Consider the following 20,256-nt stretch of genomic DNA (forward strand, 5'->3'; position numbering starts at 1 on the left):
TTTTGTTCCATTTGTGCACTCTCAGAGTTACAGCAACATAAGGGTCCATTTAGTTCCTATTTATCTATCATTCATCTGGTGACCTCCTGTAACCCCCTGGAACCCCCTCAAGGACCCATCATCAACCTCTCATCCTTTGGGGCATTTTCACTGTCAGGAAATGTTTTGTTACAACTCGCGCTGCTCTTTGTAACATTCGAAGGTTGTGGAAGAGATAAGTCTTTTGAGAATACTTTTCTGTCATTATGCGAAACGTGACGCAAATATTCTAAAATATATACGGTATCTATAAGCTCAGCTATTTTCACCGTGTGACCAGTGTTTGGGATCTGTTGTAATGTCTCTGTAACGGAATACTTTTTGGGGAAACGCAGTAATCTAGCGTGTTAGTTTTGCAATTATAGTACTCGGTTACTTAGTTACCTTTTCCAAAATAATGGCGGTTCTTCATAACAATCAAGACCTACATTTCCTTGTTCTTTCTGTTAACACAAAGGAGAAGGAAAAAATCCTTCCCGATGCATTTGCGCTGTTTCGAGATAAATGGCAAGCTCGCCTGTCAATGGACTTGCACAGATGTTCCGAAAATCTGTGCCCGGGCCAGCAGTATGTGGTGATTTGTGTAATCATTCTAGTCAATGGCTCACCACTTTTGGTGTGACATGCGGGCCATGGCTGATGTTATTACTGGTCTTGTTTACATTCATTTGTCGCACCTGTACTACATGGCAGAGATCGAGAGAAGACAGAGGTTGCCCTTTAGTACAGTCGTGGAATATTCACACTATTGTTGGATTAATTGGTGAAAGAAGGAGAACGTCAAAGCAAATTAGCCTTGGTGAAGCCCAGTACTACTCCACAACACTCCGGTAGGCAGCACTCTTGATTTTATGTAGGTTTTAATCATTGGAAACGCCAAAATAATCTAACAAGTTGCTTTTCTCAGAGGGTAATCCTGTCATGTAATGGAATGCTTTCTAATGGTGGTAATCCTGTAACATAACAAGTTACCTTTAAAAGTAACTTTAAACAACACTGCGCGACACAAGGTGCAACTATGCCAAATACTGTGTGAAAGAAAATCCTTCAGTCAGTTCACCTTTTTAACAGTGGGGGGCAGCAATGACACATGCACCTCAAAAGGGAACATTTTTATTCATTCACCTAATAGCTCACTATATGGATGTGAAGAGAGTAACTATCAGTCCTTACCCCAGGGGCAGTGTATTTATTGACCACAAAAGGACCAATACTGAAATCACATAGTCTCAGAAATATGTTGAATGCTGGACCTGTGAAAGACAAAGATAGTTTAATAGGACATGACAGCACAATGGTTTTCATAAATGAATGTCAATATGTTGTCTGTTCTCCACAACAAACACTGGTTTGTAGCAATCAAGTTATTTTCAGACAGGAGTATTAGCACTGACCAATCAGCAGGCCAGCTTGTCGACAGGCCATGACAGCAGCAAATACAGTGGCCCGGTCCTCTGTGGCAGTGCTTCTGGTCAGGAAACCAAAGATGGACGAACCTGCGCCCGTACCAATCCCTACAAATACAAATATTAAATTGTTAGCTCCTCCGTGTCATCAGCGCACACACCCTAGGTTGGCGAAAGGGCCTTTCTGTGTGGAGTTTGCATGTTCTCCCTGTGTCTCCTAGACTGGATACCCTCACAAAAACATGCAGTAATCCTGGTCTCTATTAATGCCTCCCCCTGGCCAGCCGGGGCACCTGATGGAGGGGAAAGGAACTGGTTGGAATAACGTGTTCCTTCCACACGCTACATCCAAACCGGGGAAATCCCCACTGTCAGGTGAAAAGAAGCAACTTACGTAGGCAATTGGCACTGGGTGAAAATGGGTTACAAAATCGTGGGATAAAAAATATATATATATTTTTTAAATAAAATAAATCAGTGCTATTGAACACCCTTTACGTCTGTGTGTTGGTTAAAATAACATTGAACCAATACAAAGAAGTAAAAAGCGATTCCGCCAAAACCCTGTAACTCCACTTGAGCTAGATGATTTTTTATTTCCTGAAAAATGAACATTTTGGAGTTAGCTGGTTTCTGCCAGACAGAAAAGATATACTTTATTGTTGAGGCGTGATCCTCTGCATTAAAGCCCTCCTAACTATTGTTGTGCAACCACAACCAGTCAGCCCAGTAAGCAGCACCCAGGGACCAGCACCCAGCTCTAAAGCCTATAATACTGTTGGCAACTTGGCTGTACTTTTTTTGCACTAACAGCGAACTGGTTTTCAAGAATAAATGAGGGTTAATAAGACCATTTAGAAGGCATTTTTGGAATCGGCCTCAGGCCTAAATGGTAGTGGTGTCAAAAATAATCGTTTCAGCAAATTACTGTATATAATAATATCTATCTATATTATAATTCTAAATAAAATATGTTGTTCAGTATATCTGACTGCTTGTATTGGAGTGCATCTCTCCATTCCGACATGTCTCCTTTCCGACATGTCTCCATTCCGAACTAACCCTATCTCTTACCCTAACCCTAGCCTTAACCTGGAAGTGTTGCCACTCCGACAATAAGAAGTCACTGTCGGAGTGGCAACATGTCGGAATGGAGAGAGCCCCCCCTTGCATTGACATGAGAAATGTGCCATGTTGTGCAGTAATATACTGTAGAAAAGTGGATGCATTGCAATGCATCGTAGAATCGAATCGAATCGTTACCTGTTGAATCTAGGCCTAATTGAATCATGAGGGTAGTGCCAATGCACATTGCACACCTATACTAAATGGAGAGAATTGTGAGTGGGAGACTCTTTTACTGCTACACACCTAGCATCTGGTAGATGTGGGGCGTGCCTAGCATTCTTATCTACAAGTAAAGCATATTTACATTGTACAGTTTGTGGTCCACACACCTTCCAGGTACACTATGAGATATTCATATTAGATACAGTAACATGATACATGGATGGGATGGCAGGCACGCTGACGCCTCACAGCTAGGGCTGTGATCCTTTACGATTTTAACGACTCTGGTTCCTTAACGATTCCCCTAGTGGTTTGATTTTGTAACGGTTCCCTTCAACGATTCCTATATTTTTAAGTGTAGTGGTAGTGGTTCTCAAAGAAAGGTCCAGGAGGGGCGCTCTGGGTTACTTGAGGGGGTTCCAAATGGACCCTTACAGGTACAGACCAGTACAGTTTAAGGGTTTAAGGGTCTAAGGGCTCTATTAGTTGATTGTCTTAAGTAATCCTGGCTAATACGACAAATATGCCTTAATACATTATAATTGTCCTCTATAACTACAATGTAAAATTAAAAACACCTTAAATATTGTATTTCTTCTAGAAATAGCTAATCCTTCACTCAATAGGGGAAATGCCTGTTGCAAGTTGATGGTGTCATAAATGTCATGTGTCATTTTTATGGCATGCATGTGCAAAAAAACAAAACACAAACACATTTGAAATATTGATTTGATGCTCATATTAACCATCTGAAGTATTAAATGTGTTATTATTTGCACATGCATGCCATAAATTCCATAGGGATAGATCACAAATTACATTTATGACATCATCAATTTGCGACGGGCATTTCCCCTATTGAGTGAAAGATTAGCTATTTCTAGAAGAAATAAAATAATTAAGGTGTTTTTAATTTTACATTGTATTTATAGAGGACAATTATAATGTATTAAGTCATATTTGTCGTATTAGCCAGGGATCCCTATAACTTAAAGGCCTGTCCAAAAGGCCAACACCAAACTTTTCGTCAGAAAGGTCCGGTTCAACTACAAAATGACATCACTCGCATCTTCTGAAAAGCATTACCCCGAATTAGAGTTTGGAAAGCTGCACGTCGGAAAGTCTGAACTCTCCGATGAAAAGCTCGGTGTTCGGAGACAGTATGGACAGGCCTTTAAGTTAAGCTGGTTGTTACGGACAAGGTTAATGAAGACTACATTAGAGTGGGGATCTGCTTTTGGTTCTATGTTGGATGTGCGCACGCCTGTCTAGGTCCCTATCTGCAGATTCCTGCTGCCGCTACGAGTGGAGGAAGGTTCCTGTCACTCTGCCACCTCCAGGCAATCAGCGCTCTGTCCGTCCCCTATAAAAGCACCATGAAGAAGACACTCATGGCTGCTGTCACTCTGTCTGTGTAGCTATGAGTGTAGCTTAGTGACAGCGTGCCCACCGGAGCAGGTGTAGAGTAGCCGTTTCTGTTAGCTTTGTTTTGTGTACAGGTTGCTCTTCTGAGTCCACGTTAACAGTGGTGAGCAGTGGTAAAGTATCAGTAAGTATTTCTGTAGATATAGTGTCACGGTGTTAGATTAGGCAGGGGGCTGGGTTACCACTATGTTCACGCATTTTGGTTAGAGTAGATAGTGTAGTCAGGTAGGGAAGTGTTTGGGTGTTAGGAAGTCAGTTAGTTTTGGGGAATTAACCATTTTAGCTCAGGAGTAGAATTCTGTGTTTGTTTATTTCCTATATCGGGTGCCCGCCCCGCCCTGTCTCACCACTGAAAGAAGGCAACCTTCAAATTTGGATTTATCTGTATTATCTTCTGCATTATTGTTAATAAAACCTACTTTTGGCATATACCACCTTGCCTTTGTTACCCCGCAAACACCCCTAGGCCCAGTGTTAAGACAATCAAAATAGAGCCCTAAGAGTGTAAGGGTCCTTGTAATTGTATAGCAGACGTGGAGTTTACACACACCTGCTCTTTGACAGTGTGATAGACTGGTTCTGGAAACCGTTCCAGATGTGATGGATGTCGTGTCCGGTTCCGGATCCCAACCTTGACCCTGGGCCTTTTATTGTGGAGTTTGTTTGCATGCTCTCTCTGTCTCTCTTTTCCAAGATGGCGCCGTGGCATGGCGACACGTTGAGAGCTGCTCTTGCCTTGTTGCTGGTTTTTATGTTGTATGTCACTGTTTTTGCACGTAATGCGTCCTGTACGATGACCTACGATCGCCAGACGTTACTGGACTTGAGATTTGTTGCCTCGGACGTTTTCAGACCGGATTTGCCGGGAGAACTGTATAACAACAACAGCAGCACGGTTCCAACATGGCGTGGCCATAGGAGGAAGAGAGGGAAGCGAGGGGGTTCACTAGTGAAGCTACGTGGACGCCCTTCGCGACCACCCATCCCCAGCATACTGTTGGCAAACGTCCAAGCGATTGACAACAAGATGGACGACCTCCGAACCCGGCTACGCGTTGAAAGGGATATAAAGAACTGCTGTGTGCTCTGTTTCACGGAGACGTGGCTGAAGGCTGACGTTCCTGACAGGGCGGTACAGCTAGATGGCTTCTCCGTGTTCCGCACGGACCGTTCGATGGCAAACACGGGGAAGACGAAAGCGGGCGGTGTTCTGTTTTACATCAACGACTCTTGGTGCACTAATGTGGATATTGTCTCACACCACTGCTCGTCGGTGCTGGAGCACTTAACACTACGGTGCAGACCGTTTTACCTACCCAGAGAATTTCCTTGTGTGTTGCTGACGGCTGTATACATCCCACCAGAAGTGAATGCATCCGAAGCTATGGACGAGCTAAGCGATGTCATTTGTAAGCAGGAAAATAAGCACCCGGAAGCCATTTCAATCGTGGCGGGGGACTTTAACCACTGCAACTTGAAATCGGTGTTGCCGCACTTCTACCAGCACGTTAAGTGCCCAACAAGGAAGGTAAGGACGCTGGATCACTGTTATTCCACCATCAAGGATGCCTACAAAGCGGTCCAACGGCCCCACTTTGGGAGATCTGACCACCATGCGGTGCTACTACTACCTGCCTACAAGCAGAGGATGAAGAGCGAGCAACCCAGGGTGAGGTCTGTACAGTGCTGGTCCACAGATAACGTATCTAAACTCCAGGGCTGCTTTGAATCGACAGAATGGTCCATCTTCAAAGACTCAGCCACAAGTTTGGATAACTATGCTGACACTGTCACCAGCTATGTTAAATTCTGTGTGGATAATTGCATCCCAGCGCGAACCGTTCGCTCCTATCCCAACGAGAAGCCGTGGATGAACCAGGATACTCGTCTGAAGTTGAGGGAGCGCCGAGTCGCTTTTCAATCTGGGGACGAGGAACGGTACAAAAAATCCAGATACGACCTGAGGAGGGCGATCAGAGACGCTAAGAGACAATATAGGGACAAACTGGAGAACAACTATAGTGGCTGTGACGCACGGCGTATGTGGAGAGGGCTGCAGGCGATTACGGATTACAAACCGAAGCCGGCTGTTATTAACACCTCGGACTCTCTACCAGACGAATTGAATAACTTTTTCGCCCGCTTTGAATCTCACAACACGGACCCAGTTACACCGGTGCGGGGTACACCCGGTGCGGTGGAGCTGCAGGTGACACAACGAGATGTGAGTAAAACTTTTAAAAGCGTTGGGACTCATAAGGCGGCCGGTCCTGATGGGATTGCCTCACGTGTCCTTAAGTTGTGTTTTGACCAGCTTTCGGGAGTCTTTACTGACATTTTCAATATGTCCCTGTCATTGTGTGTGGTACCGTTGTGTTTCAAGGAAACCATAATTGTACCCATAGCAAAGAAAAATCCTGTCACCTGTCTTAATGATTATCGCCCTGTGGCTTTGACCTCTGTTCTTATGAAGTGTCTGGAAAAAATGGTTATATCACATATAACGCACATTATCCCTGCCAATACTGATCCATTACAGTTTGCATACTGTGCTAATAGATCAGTCGATGATGCTATTTCTCTCGCACTACACATTGCCTTGAAACATCTGGAGAATAAGAACTCTTATGTCAGACTACTCTTCATAGATTATAGCTCTGCCTTTAACACGATTGTACCATCTAAGCTTGTGTTGAAACTCAGGGGTCTTGGTCTGGGCAGTAGTATCTGCAACTGGCTGTTTGACTTTTTGACAGGCAGGCCACAATCTGTACGAATAGGGAACAAGCATTCATCTAAGATATTGACCAGGACTGGAGCGCCCCAGGGCTGTTGCCTCAGTCCCTTGTTGTATAGTCTGTTCACCTATGACTGTGTTGCCAGGTGTGGAAATAATTCTATTCTCAAATTTGCAGATGACACCACGGTTATAGGACTAATATCCAACGATGATGAGAGGGCCTATAGGAGGGAAATTGAAGAGCTAACCCTATGGTGCCAGAATAACAATCTCTCTCTAAATGTTAGTAAAACAAAAGAGATCATCGTTGACTTTAGGAAATCTGAAGTCAATCACAGTCCCGTAACCATAAATGGTTCACCTGTAGACATAGTGGACAGTTTCAAATTCCTGGGTGTTCACATAACAAACTCACTCACATGGTCTCAAAACAGCGAAGGTATCCTTAAGAAAGCGCAGCAGCGACTGTACTTTCTGCGGCGCCTCAGGAGATTTGGCCTAAGCACCAAGGCTCTTGTTAATTTCTATCGCTGTACCATAGAAAGTGTATTGACAGGATGCATAACAGTGTGGTTTGGTAACGTGACTGCTCAAGACAGTAAACAGTTACAGAGAATTGTGAAGAGAGCTGCCAAAATCATTGGCACAGAATTACCACAGCTACACACAATCTATAACACACGCTGTAAGAAAAAAACAGAGAACATCTTAAAGGACAGCTGTCATCCCGCCCATTCCCTGTTCTATCTCCTCCCTTCAAAAAAACGTTACCAGAGCATCAAATCTCACACCACCCGTTTCAGTAATAGTTTTTATGCTCAAGCAATCAGGCTGCTTAACGAAGAGATGGAAGCGAGACGTAGGTAGTCATGTACAATATACGCAGTTTTTAAACTGTACACTGTCACACTGTATGGTTGTTTTGTTGTTTTTTGGGTTGTCCTGGGTGACCTGTTGTTGTCGTATTGTTTTGTGTGCAATAAGGCTGAGAGTGCTCTTGGCACAAGCATTTCATTGTTTGTCTGTACTTGTATGGATACGCATTTGACTAATAAACCGAACCTGAACCTGAACCTGTGTCAATCTTGTCTGCAACATTTTTGTTTGGACCAGAACTGGTCCTCACCAGAGCAAGTAGGCATACGTGTTTCCCAAACATACGGTTATGACTCCAAAGTGGGTCACGGGCCCCTATAATAGGATCGCCTATTATGTCAAATAGACGATTTAAATGATTCGTGACTGAAATCAGTCGTGGCGACTGAGAACTTTAATCCATGAGTATATTGCGCTTTAGAAGTAAGTTACTTATTAGTGACTCACCTGCTACCAGTCTACTGGACAACAGCAGCCACTTGGAGTAGCCCATGAAGTACATGAAGTTACCTGGAGACAGGTGAGACAAGAAGGAGACATATGGAAACCATTAGGGAAAAAAATGGTTGCCTTGAAAATCATATTAACCCTCTGGCATCCATATTTATTTAGAGCATGTCATTATAGGTAAAAAATACTTTAAAAAAATGCAAAGGAATGGAAGATTTTCACTATTTGTCATATCGTTGCTGTCTGGCTATCGTTGCTGTGAGTTTTTGTAAATGAATGCCCGACATGATGCTAGGGCATTAACACATCTACTGCCTCTTAATCTGAAGGTTGCTTGGTGCCTCGGTGCCACGTGGTTTCCTCCATAGGCCGCCGCTATTATTTTGAAGGGCTGGAAGGGGGTTGTTTTTGTTTTTTTGGATTATCACTTGACGGCAACGATTACGTCATCTAGTCACATGACAGTGTGGGACAAGAAGAGGGAAGATGGCTGCGCCCTGCCTTGGCCCTTGTTTACATTTAGATCTGCTGCAAAATGTCTCAAAATGGCTATTTTGTTTAAATGAAGTTTCTTTATGGGCCTCTCCATTGACTTAACATTGAGGAGCTTCACTTCGCGTGCACGCCCAACGTGCGTTGTAAACAAATCGCCGACATTACCGATGCGAGCGGAGCGACATTAAGTAAGTAATAATATCTTTACTGTATATACAGTAAGATTCACAGTCCTCACCGTCAACGGCGCCATGGTATTAACCCTTTCAATGACGGTGAGGACTGTCAACGGCGGCGAAAAAGTTAATCTAGTAGAAGATCTACAAGCTTGAAGCGCCATGAAGCAACTCGTTTTGAGCTTCAGATCGTTTGAGATCTGCTGCTTTTGCTATTTTTGTTTCCACCCAACAGAGACGATTACACAGCAATTATTTTGCATAAACGTTTCCATGTTGAATATAAAGAAAGCAGAAACAGCAGATCTACAAGCTTACAACGTCACCTTGTAGATTAGCCATTTCTGGTTATACATTAGCAAGTATACAATTAATATGTCAGTAATGTCTTTGTATATTTAAGTTATTTTTCATATATATATATATATATATATATATATATATATATGCTCTGTGCATCTTTTTTTATTACAAAGCCTAAAAGGCAAACAGAAATGTACGATTCATTCAATGTTTGTTCCAACGTTTAATAATTTGTACAACAATCGTCAACTTTAAAGTAACAGCCCTAATTAGGAAGCCAAAAACTCACCGACTATCTCAAACATGTTGGCGAAGAGAATGATCTTCTTGGTGGTCCGCGTCCTGTCGGACCAGTGGCCAAACAGAGGCCCTGACAGCAGGCCGGCCACGCTGAACGCTGACAGGCCCAGACCCAGGAAGTAGGGCGCTGCCCCCAGAGTCTGCAGATACCTCCATATGGTGGGCAGGATCACAGCTGGCATAGACCACAGACAGACAGACAGACAGACGGGCAGGGGAAGAGAGGAACATTATTTTTTGTTACAAAGACCGGCCCTCACTCACCTTCACGTCACGTTGCTAGTCGTTAGGTCTCCATATATGGAGATAACCGACTCATCTCACTAAGTCTGACCTCACAAGCCCCATATTTGGACACGGAAAACCTATAACTCCATATATAGAGACATATATAGAGACATAGCTGCTGACATCAGTATGACATCACACAGTGACAGTACACAAATGAGCATTAAGACCGGCATTATCTACTGACAGATTAGATGCGCGCAGGAGCTTCACTCCGACACAACTCATCAGCTCACTAGCCAGCTCTCATGGAGATGGTCCATAGCCTTCCGTACGAGTCGGGATATCTGGCCTTACAACCCAGATATCTCATAAGAATGAGGGTTTTGACATCTCGGTTAAGTTCTTACCGGACACCACTGCGGCGGGTCCTAATCCTCGAAACCAGTACCTCTGGAGTAGTAATTTAACATTTTTGTTAAAAAGCAGTGGTAACTAAGTAACTAAGTACTGTATTTAATAGCCCATTCATGATTTGAAATGCAGTAGCCTATGCCTAAATTGCGGATTATTAAAAGCCTTGCAGCAGAATGAATCGACCCTGAACATTGGAATATTGGGGGAAACTGAATTATATTTCAACATACTATAAAGCGTGGTGATATATGTGATGTTGTCCATCCTAATACTTTATATATCCCAATATCGTCTCTGTGGTGTCCAAAACTGAAACTTTACAGGATTCAAATTAAAAAATAGCAGATCTACAAGCTCAAAACGTGTTGCTTCTTGCCACGTTTCGAGCTTGCAGATCTGCTACTTTTGATGCTGTTGTGTGACACTGCAGTGTGTTCAAGAAGGGCGTTGATTTACGACGAAACAAAAAGTTAAAGAATATGGAGAAGATAAGAGGTTTCTGCCTGACAGCAACAATATACTATCTCTGCTGCTAAGCCTATATCTCCATGTTATCCAGTTGAATAACAGCCATTGGGGACTTTCTCTACTTACTTACCTACAGTACAGTACACATCTAATTATCTAGCTCCACAATGTCCCTATTGCATCCATGTGTGTTCCACTGGGTCAACAATGTTGATTACAACCCTGTGACTCCACCACTGTGGTATTCAGTCGGTCCCATTCAGCACAGTGGGTGACTTGTTGTACAGTAGAAAAAGTAAAAATCAAACCTCGGTTCGAAGTGAAGCGGTGAACTTTTATGTGTTCTAGAGCTATGAACTCTGTGATCTATACATTCTTCCAATTCTGAATGATGAATGATTTTATCTGGAGGGCCGAATTGTCATGTGAAGCTTGATCAATCCTCAAAGTATGGTCTCATTGGACATTTTTAATCATCCAATCATCAGACCGGGACGGACGTTACACACATATTCTGGATGTACGGGACAGATAAAACCTGTTCATTCTGGACTGAAGTGACCATATATGGACATGAACGGGACACACACGGGACACACATGTACGGGACAGATAAAACCTGTTCATTCTGGACTGAAATGACCATATATGGACATGAACGGGACACACAAAGCCACTCCTTGGAAGTGGCTTTCACCGCTTCAAAAAACTAGTGACTGGTGAACTAGTGACCCAAACTAGTGAAAATAGCAGATCTACAAGCTCACAACACGTTGCATTTGCCATGTTCACGACTTCACGAAAAATCACACCGGTGCGAAGTGCAAACACGACGACACATGAGCATATCTCCTTGTATGGGCCGTTCTGTCTGTGACGTCAGTTACTTTATGTGTATTAGCACGGATTGCCATACATATCCGTGCTAATACACGCAAAGTGAAACGAAAATCTAAAAAAACCTTAAATTAAATTAATTATTTCAGTGGACTAAATATCAGTGTTTTATTTGATGGCCTCAATGTCCTTGCATTTGACCTTTGTGCCATCAAAACGTTTACAAGACCAAAGGCCAAGCGGCCTTGCCCCTATAAAGATGGAATTCCATGCCTGATTGCAACAATTATCTTACATAGACTTAGAGGACACCAGAAATGGGGTCAAACTATATGAGTGTCCATTATCACAGTGGTTCTCAAAATTTGCTTCAGGTCACCCAGGGGAGTCCTCATATTAATATGTCTTTCTTTTCAGAATTCTTTATCAAAATGTACATATGGGATGAATTCCCTAAACTGTTCACCGTCAAGGCTGCTTTTATATTTAAATGTGTACGGCTTCCAGGTTTAATGGTGTATTTTTGGGGAAAAGTGTTGAATAATTTTGACAAAAATCTTCTCTTTTTGGGGGTCCCAGGCACAAAACATTTACTCGGGATCGACGTCAGCAAGTGCATGTGGTCGCCACAGGTTCTTAACGCCAACAGATGATGCATTTGGGGCATGAAAAGGTTTGAGAAGAACCACTGACATATAGACAAAGGAGAAGAGTGCTGACTGAGCCACTACAATCTAAATTACATTCCTGGGGTCAGGAGACCCACTATGGAAATAAAGCAGGCTGTCATAACATTCTTGAGAAGGAGCCATTACTTTAACCTGCAGTTTAGTGACACTGCATGTTGGCAACAAGAGAGACAACCGTATGTCAATTTGAGTTTACAATGGCACTGGCACCCAAGAACTAACAAGCTCAAATAATTGCCTGATAAATAGGTTTGGACAGGTTAACAGAAGATCCCATTCATTCATTGATTTGACGTTTTGATGAATTGAATACAAAGACCACAATGGGAACAAGGCTTTTGCGTTATCCTTGACCTTTTAAGATCATTGTCGTACCACTGTACTATTTGCAAACTGTTAGAGGGTATGCGAAAGCATAAAGTCAATGGCAAATCGAGTGGGAAAGTGAGTGGCAAAGTGAGTTTGATATTGTTTAACGCAATCAGATAGGACTTTTCTGTTTGGATGTATGGGCAGTCAAGGCCAGAAAGTAGTAGCCTCTATAAGTAATCAATCAATCAATCAATGAAAGCTCACAGCTGTAGCAATAATGTTGGCCAATTAATGCATCCAGAATCACAGCTCAAGAATGTATATTTCAAATGTTAATATTTCCCCTGTGCAGCACATTTTCCTCCCACCACAAATCTACATTAGCTTCTCTCTTTCATCATCATCATCTCTCACACACCAGTTGGTTAAACAACTTAGGTTTTTCAGGTATCAGTATCTCAGTTTTGTCTCAATGTTTTTGACACATGCAGTGACACTGAAATTGATTGATTGATTGGTTGATACTATGATACTAGTATTTCTTATTGAGATCAATAGCCAACTGGGTGCTGACTCTGATTAGATAGATTAACCTAAGATCTAAGGATCTTTTTTTCCTGAATGGTAATGAATGAAACATTCATTTCACCAGACTCCTGAACACTGAACAGTGTACTGTATATCTAGTCGCAATTAGACGGCTGAATCAGAGCTAAGCCTGTTATTAACACATTGACCGCCATTTTAACATTCACTGTAGGCTCCCCTGCCATTTTGTTTAAGCATTTTCTTCATATTTAGACATTTTTCCTAAATTCCCTGTTTGCACGAAAATGTCATACAGTGCATGGATTAAAAGAGGACATCCTCTAGTCTCTCCAAAAAATATTTTTTTGTATGTACGATGTAGCAATCTAGAGTTTTGGCCATTTCAAACCCCTTGTTTTTTCAAAATCCAGGTGGAAATTCAAAATAATTGGAGTTATTGACCTTTTTGTGAATGATCTGTTTTCAAGTGGATAACTCACTTGAGATGTGTCTTTATGGCTTCAGGCATTATCAGATAAGTGTACTAATGTAATTATGTAATAGGATTTATTTTTAGAATTTTCTGTTTAGAAAAATGCAGAGAAAAATATTTTTATTGGCTATATCTGACCAAAAAACTCACATACTATATTGCAGTATTTCTGTGAGTATTTCTGTGAGCCCCCACTTGGGGGCGCTTTCTCTCTGTCTCTGTGTGTCTGCTGGTTGTCTTTTGCTCTGTACAGGTGCACACACACAAATAGACATAAAAGGGGGCATGAGTCTTTTTTCTAACATGTCCTAGAATGTGAAAATAGCAGATCTACAAGCTCTACAAGCTCAACACATCGCTCTGAGACTGTGACACATTGAGAGCTTGTCATTCAATTTTATATGAGATACTTCAATGGTTTCCAGTGGAAATAAGCTTAGTCTTTTCATGGATCTCCTTTTAGTAGACCTTGTACCAGTGAACTGTACCGTCATGAAACTGTACCTTTTCCTATGCAAACTTCTAATAAAGTCTTCAATCAATCAATCAAAGTCGAGCTTGTAGATCTGCTATTTTCACATTCTAGGACATGTTGGAAAAATGTCTCCCCCTGCCCCTAAAAAAATCCTCTGCACTGCCCTGCTAAACAGCTCCTCTGCGTCTTTGCTCGTTAGTAACGACACTAGTTGATCTCTTGCTTTTTGGGAGGAGCGTGGTGGGGGAGCGTGGGAGTTTTGGTGGTGGTCCGTGAGAAGTGTTGGCTGGAGACCAGGCAGGGTAATGAGAGGACGGACCCCCTTCCAGGGACCACTTCACTTGTCTCTGACTCAACTGGATCGTGTCGTGAACTTTATGTAATCAGGCAGTTTTATTGATTGATTTTGTAAGAGTTGATTATCGTGTTCCCACTGCTCTGCGGAGCGAAGCGTTGGGCCCGCGGACCCCCTGTTAGAAAGCCGACCAGGGACCCCCCTTTGCAAAGGACCGCCTGGCGCCAATGGCCTGCTTGGCTGCTTGTGGACCATTACAAAACAATATATTATAGCCTGGATATATGGATTATAACCTGTGGATTCTAATCAACCATCATCATTCTCAGGTATGTTTTAGAAGCATTTATATGGCGAATTGGCGATAATTATTTTGTATCTAGAGAGAGAGAGAGAGAGAGAGAGAGAGACAGATCTCTGAATCAGAGACTCTGATAGCACTGTGCTGATCAGGACAGGGGGACCACTGAAACAGACAGTGGTCCGTGGACCACCAGCCAGCTAAGAGATGTTCACACACACACACACACACACACACACACACACACACACACACACACACACACACACACACGCGCACACACACACACACACACACACACACACACACACACACACACACACACACACACACACACACACACACACAGCTGTTCTCACACTTTTTTTTTCTTCTCTTTTTTTTCCGCCAGCCTTGTGTGCGCAAAATGCGTCACTGTGCCAGTTCACTGTGGGTTATGGGGAGATTTATATGCATTTGTATTGCAATTTATACATTATTACAGTCTTTTTTTCAAACACACTTACTTTGATGTGTGATATTTTAGGTTCTCTGTAAGATAAAAGGATAAAAATTTGTCACGAGCTGGGGGAGAGTGTAATTAAACATTACATTATATAAAAGCAAATTCTCGGGACTATCGGGCCTGGCGGGGAACGACATTGGGATTTTCTCGGGACTATCGGGGGAGGCGGGGAATGAGTTAAGTACAATTCTGAGGCATTTTTACTTTACTGGAGTAGCCTATTTCCAATTTTCAGTTCTTTAACTTCTAATCCACTACATCTCAGAGGCATATATTGTTACTCTCCTACAATTATTTGAAAACTTTACTAGTTACTTTGTAGATTTTGATTATCATTACACAACATACATTAACCACTTCAGCCCTATACATGTTATACATCTTGTGAAATGGAACATTCTGCATAAAGAGTAGGTCTATACTTTCTACTTTTGGTACTTTATTTGGTTGCCAATACTTTTGTACCTTTACTCAGGTACATTTTTAATTACAGAATTTTAATTGTAAGAGTATTTCTACATTGCAGTATTGATACTTTTACGAAGTATTATGTGAGTAGAGCCTACTTTTACCACCACTGCCTGTTGCCATTGCAAAGACTGACTGAACAGTGTTTTAAAAATGGACTCTCTTTATTTTCATGAAATGTTCCAATTACAATACATTTCATGACTCTTAATTTATCAGGCAAGCCACTTTGTGTGCACTTTATTCTACTTCTGATCTAATTCACCTATCCTTTAACTGCATTGGTGGTCCTGCACAACAAAGTTCACCCATGTTACTTGTAATGTGATGTGACAATAAAGATTGATTCTGATTTCTAGGGCTAAACGCTGGAGATAAGCTTGTTTGTTTAAAGCAGTGCAGACAGGCCTACAGGCAATAGTGAAGGATTATGCCATGGTGTGCATGGCAGTGCATGGCTGTTTTGTTTTATAGTAATAATAAAATCAGTGTCATTGGTCATTTAAACATAACTCCAACATAAACAAGGCTGTATATTGTATATAATCTCACCATATTCGATGCCACTTAAAAGGAAAATGAGTCCAATTGTGGAGTATGTTAGAATCTTCTTCTTTCGATAGTCCATGTTAGATGATGACTACAGCGTTGTAATAATACAATAATAATAAATATAATGTTGTTGTCATGTCCTCCAAACAGACAGTGCAGATAAGAACCTAATCCAGTGGACGGTGCGTTCAATTACATCCCACCGCGGACTGCTCATCTTAGTGCTGCTATCCATTCCGTAGTGCTGCCGCGTGTGATCCTGATTTCCATCTGTTCACATATTACGTCTGGAGAATGTGGAGATTATATCCAGAGTCCACGCACAGAATATTATGTCTTGTCAGAAGTTGTCACCGTGCATTATTCTACAGTCAGTCAGACTGTGTTATTACTTATTGCTGTGAGTCTGACTCGGGGATCACAGAGCCTGTTGTCAGCATGTCTTGTCTTGTCTTGTCTTGCATGCACCAGCAGGTTCAGCAACTTACTATATGTAAAGCCGTTTCAGAGTCAGAAAGAATTAAATTATCTGTTAACCGAGGCTGAGTGTAACCATGCTGCAAGTGAACGAAGGCAGACTGTATGTCTGGCAGGGTCCGTCTGTCTGTGGACTTCACGCGACTAGCAGGGAGCCGACAACACAACACACTGGTCTGTTGTTGATGCAAGTGCACGCTCCTCCTTCCGTCACGCATGCCCAGCATAGAGGATGCCCAGCCAGCAAGGAATCACTTCCTGGTGCAATTCGTCCACTCGACTCCAAGAGTGTATCTCCCATAGAGTATATATAAAAGGTATCTCCTCGACTCAAACCAAAGACTCAAACCGTACAACTGTGTCGCGCAACACAAGCTCACTGACACAATTTGCTATGCTTGCTATATCTGTAAAAAACAGAACACTTATTTCCATTGTGGTCCTTTGAGAGAGTGTGAGACTGAGAGTCGCATTTTTATTGTATTTTATTTTAATTACACCTTTAAGCTTTCAACACAATATAACTTCAACCCAGGATGTAGGCTACAAGTGTAATTAAACACGTATTTTCAATATGGTCCTGAACATTTATAATAAGTTAATTATATATTTGGTCATGGTGCATTTATATATTGCCTTTAACCAAGGTGCTTTACTGTTACATAGATTGTGCGGTGCCGGTGTCAGGCATAATCGCCTATAACATTTTCGCCAGGTCTTTTCGCGGGGCACTTTTGCCGTGGAGGAGAGTCTTTTCACCTACCTGTCTGAGCCATTTCGCCTACCCTCAATTCTGCTGTCAGACTGTTCATGTTTTCATATTATCTCTTTGTCATTTAAATATTATAGTGACTGTGACAGTGGTGTTACACGGCTATCCTATGCACTCCATAGTAATCACATAAATACAGAGCTATTGGAATCAGGTGCGCCCAAATAATTAATTAATCCATCCCGATACTATACATTATTTGGTGCAGTATTGAACAGTATTGTAAAATGAACAGTATTGTAGGCCTATATTGTTTTAACATTAGGCTATACAAAATATATATGTAGGCTATTAGCCTATATAGGTCTATATAAGATATGCTACACCTAAATAGCCTATAGAATCAACCTTGCCTGTCAACAGGCATAAAAAACTATTTTGCCATTTTTTAGGAATAAAATGTGATGTAAATAATAAATGTCAAGTAAACTGTTAGATTCACTTGACACCACTGTCACAGTCACTATAATATTTAAATGACACAGAGATAATTTGCAAACATGGACAATCTGACAGCAGAATTGAGGGTAGGCGAAATGGCTCAGACAGCTAGGTGAAAAGACTCTCCTCCAAGGCGAAAATGCCAGGCGAAAGGACCAAATGCGTGTAGGCGAATATGTTATAGGCGAAAGTGCTGGTGACCGATTGTGCATTACATTCACCCATTCATGATACACGAATGGTGGAGGAAACCATGCAAGGCACCAACCGACTGTAACTCTTTTCCATTTATAGGCATATTCCATAACACACTCACTCACTCACTCACACTCACTCTCTGCCTCTGTCTCTTTCCCTCTCTCGTATTTTGATGCCAATAGATTTGTATTTTGTACTATACTTTACTTTTCGTATTGTACAGGGCCTATTGCTACTTGGTGATACAAACTCAGTAGCCTAATTCTTGCACCACTGATGATTATAATGGAAGATGCAAAATATATCTCACACAGAGCCCCACAGGGACAAAGAGCTTGTGATTGTGTCTGTCCAAGACAGTAGTAGCCTACATACCAAGCTCTCTCTCTTCACCCTGTGACTCTCATTACCACTGAAACTGAGCAGCCATGTCACACACAATCCACCTCTTTCAGCTCCACCTTTAATTCAATTTAATTTAAATGTGGTGAACATCAGCATTTTAATTTAGCATCCATACAAATGCATTTGCCCTTGGGCATGTCCATTTGAAGGTTGTGGTTCAGAATCAAGACGTTTGGGTAAGTGATATGTTTTGGTCAAAACTAAAATATTTATATAGGCTTATAAGTTATAGCACTCACTATGTTCAGTAACAGTTGGGTCTCCCTCCCACGTGTGCAGGTTTCCCAACTGGTCTTGGGCCTTAAGCTAGATGCAGAATAAACCCACATTTACATTTTTAACTCAAATCTTTGCTTCTGGGGGTCCTTGGAACAAAATATTTTGAGATGGCGGTCCGCGGCCAAATACATATCATTTTGGGGGTCCTTGACATGACATGGTTTGAGAACCACTGATATAGCAACATTTCTTTTTTTTAAGAAAACTGTTAGGATTAAGATATTTTTAAAATCGGCCTATACCCCCAAACTGATATGTATTTGGCAGCGGACCCCATCTAAAAATATTTTTTTCCCAGGGACCCCCTGAAGCACATAATTGCGTTAAAAATGATCACTGAATTTGTGTCTTGCCTTAAGCTAGGTGCGGAATAGATACAAACAGCTCAGACCCGTTGGCAAATGAAAGGTCGCCTCCCTCCCTGCCAGGCTGCCACTCCAGCTAAACAGAAAATACAATCATGAGACCCATTTATCAGCTTCAATGTTATAGTGTTCCAGTTCCAATTTCGTCTGCTCATTTCCTTGTGTCATCACTTCCAATTTCACTTGTTTATCCTGTATCCTGTATGGGTTCTCTCTCCTGATTGGATAAAAGTGGTATCCCGCCCTGAAAATACATTTTCTGTTCAATAAAGAGCAGGAGAGACATGTGACCTGAAAATAAAATTTCTGTTCAATAAAGAGCAGGAGAGACATGGTGACCCCTGTTACTGAACAAACACTGCAATGAGTAGGTTTCTACTATCAGAATATAGTTATTTAACACTTATTTTAACAAAGAAATATCACTTTTTACTGACTATATCTACTGAATAGTACTGTGTTCTATTTGTCTGTCATTCAATGTTATATGAGATACTTTAATGGTTTCCTGTGGAAATAAGCTTAGTCTTTTCTAGGATCTCCTTTTAGTAGACCTTGTACCAGTGAACCGTACCGTCATGAAACTGTACCTTTTCCTATGCAAACTTCTAATAAATTCTTCAATCAATCAATCAAACTTACACTAGTCAGGGCTTCAGTCTTAAATATACCGGTAAACAGAATGTTTGTTCTTTGGTAATTAGTATACAATGTTCAATATTATAACCTTTATGGATTATGCACTCAGCTCCTCTTTTCACTCTCTGCAAAGAAAGCTGTATCCGGGTAGCAGCATCTAAAGCAGACAGTTTTTGATTGATTTAATACTTCATAAAGAGTTTATGGGGAGGCATAGCTGAATGGTTAGGGAGCCTGCCTGGAAATCCATAGCCCCTGGTTGTCCCAGGTTCGACTCCTGGCCAGGGTAGCAATGCCGCTGTGTGTCCCTGTCTGAGCAAGACTCTTAACTCCTAATTGCTCACGTGCTCCTTGTGGGCAGGGAATCAGCGGGGTTGGGCTGAAAAAATACTGAATTTCCCTCGCAGGAGGAAATAGGTATCTATGATGATTTTCTATGTTTGCAAAAAGTACAAAGGTAGAGTTATACAATATTGCTATAAGGATACCACATAAAAAAATGCCCTGAGGGCTTGTTAGTTGTTTCCATTGCGGTCCTGGGTATGCAATTCATGAAGACATGGTATAAAGACATATAGACCGGTTTCCTGAGCGCTCCCCTGTAGAGAGCGC

General features: G+C 41.8%; 1 protein-coding gene across 2 annotated transcripts in view; it reads right to left on the bottom strand.

Moving 5' to 3' along the window:
• Nucleotides 1–16,521, bottom strand: part of LOC308283028 (major facilitator superfamily domain-containing protein 8-like) — a 29,128-nt gene extending 12,607 nt beyond the window's left edge. For both annotated transcript variants that reach the window (XM_080723413.1, XM_080723414.1), the window contains exons 1-5: nt 16,069–16,521; nt 9,490–9,675; nt 8,224–8,286; nt 1,434–1,553; nt 1,213–1,292 (exon numbers count right to left, since the gene is read on the bottom strand). In XM_080723413.1, coding sequence (XP_080579539.1) covers nt 1,213–1,292; nt 1,434–1,553; nt 8,224–8,286; nt 9,490–9,675; nt 16,069–16,144 — 525 coding nt within the window. In that variant the 5' untranslated portion in view covers nt 16,145–16,521. The remainder of the gene's footprint in view (nt 1–1,212; nt 1,293–1,433; nt 1,554–8,223; nt 8,287–9,489; nt 9,676–16,068) is intronic.
• Between the last annotated feature and the right edge of the window lie 3,735 nt (nt 16,522–20,256).

Source organism: Nannobrachium achirus (genome assembly GCF_963921795.1).
Source record: "Nannobrachium achirus genome assembly, chromosome: 1".
Taxonomy (NCBI): Eukaryota; Metazoa; Chordata; class Actinopteri; order Myctophiformes; family Myctophidae; genus Nannobrachium; species Nannobrachium achirus.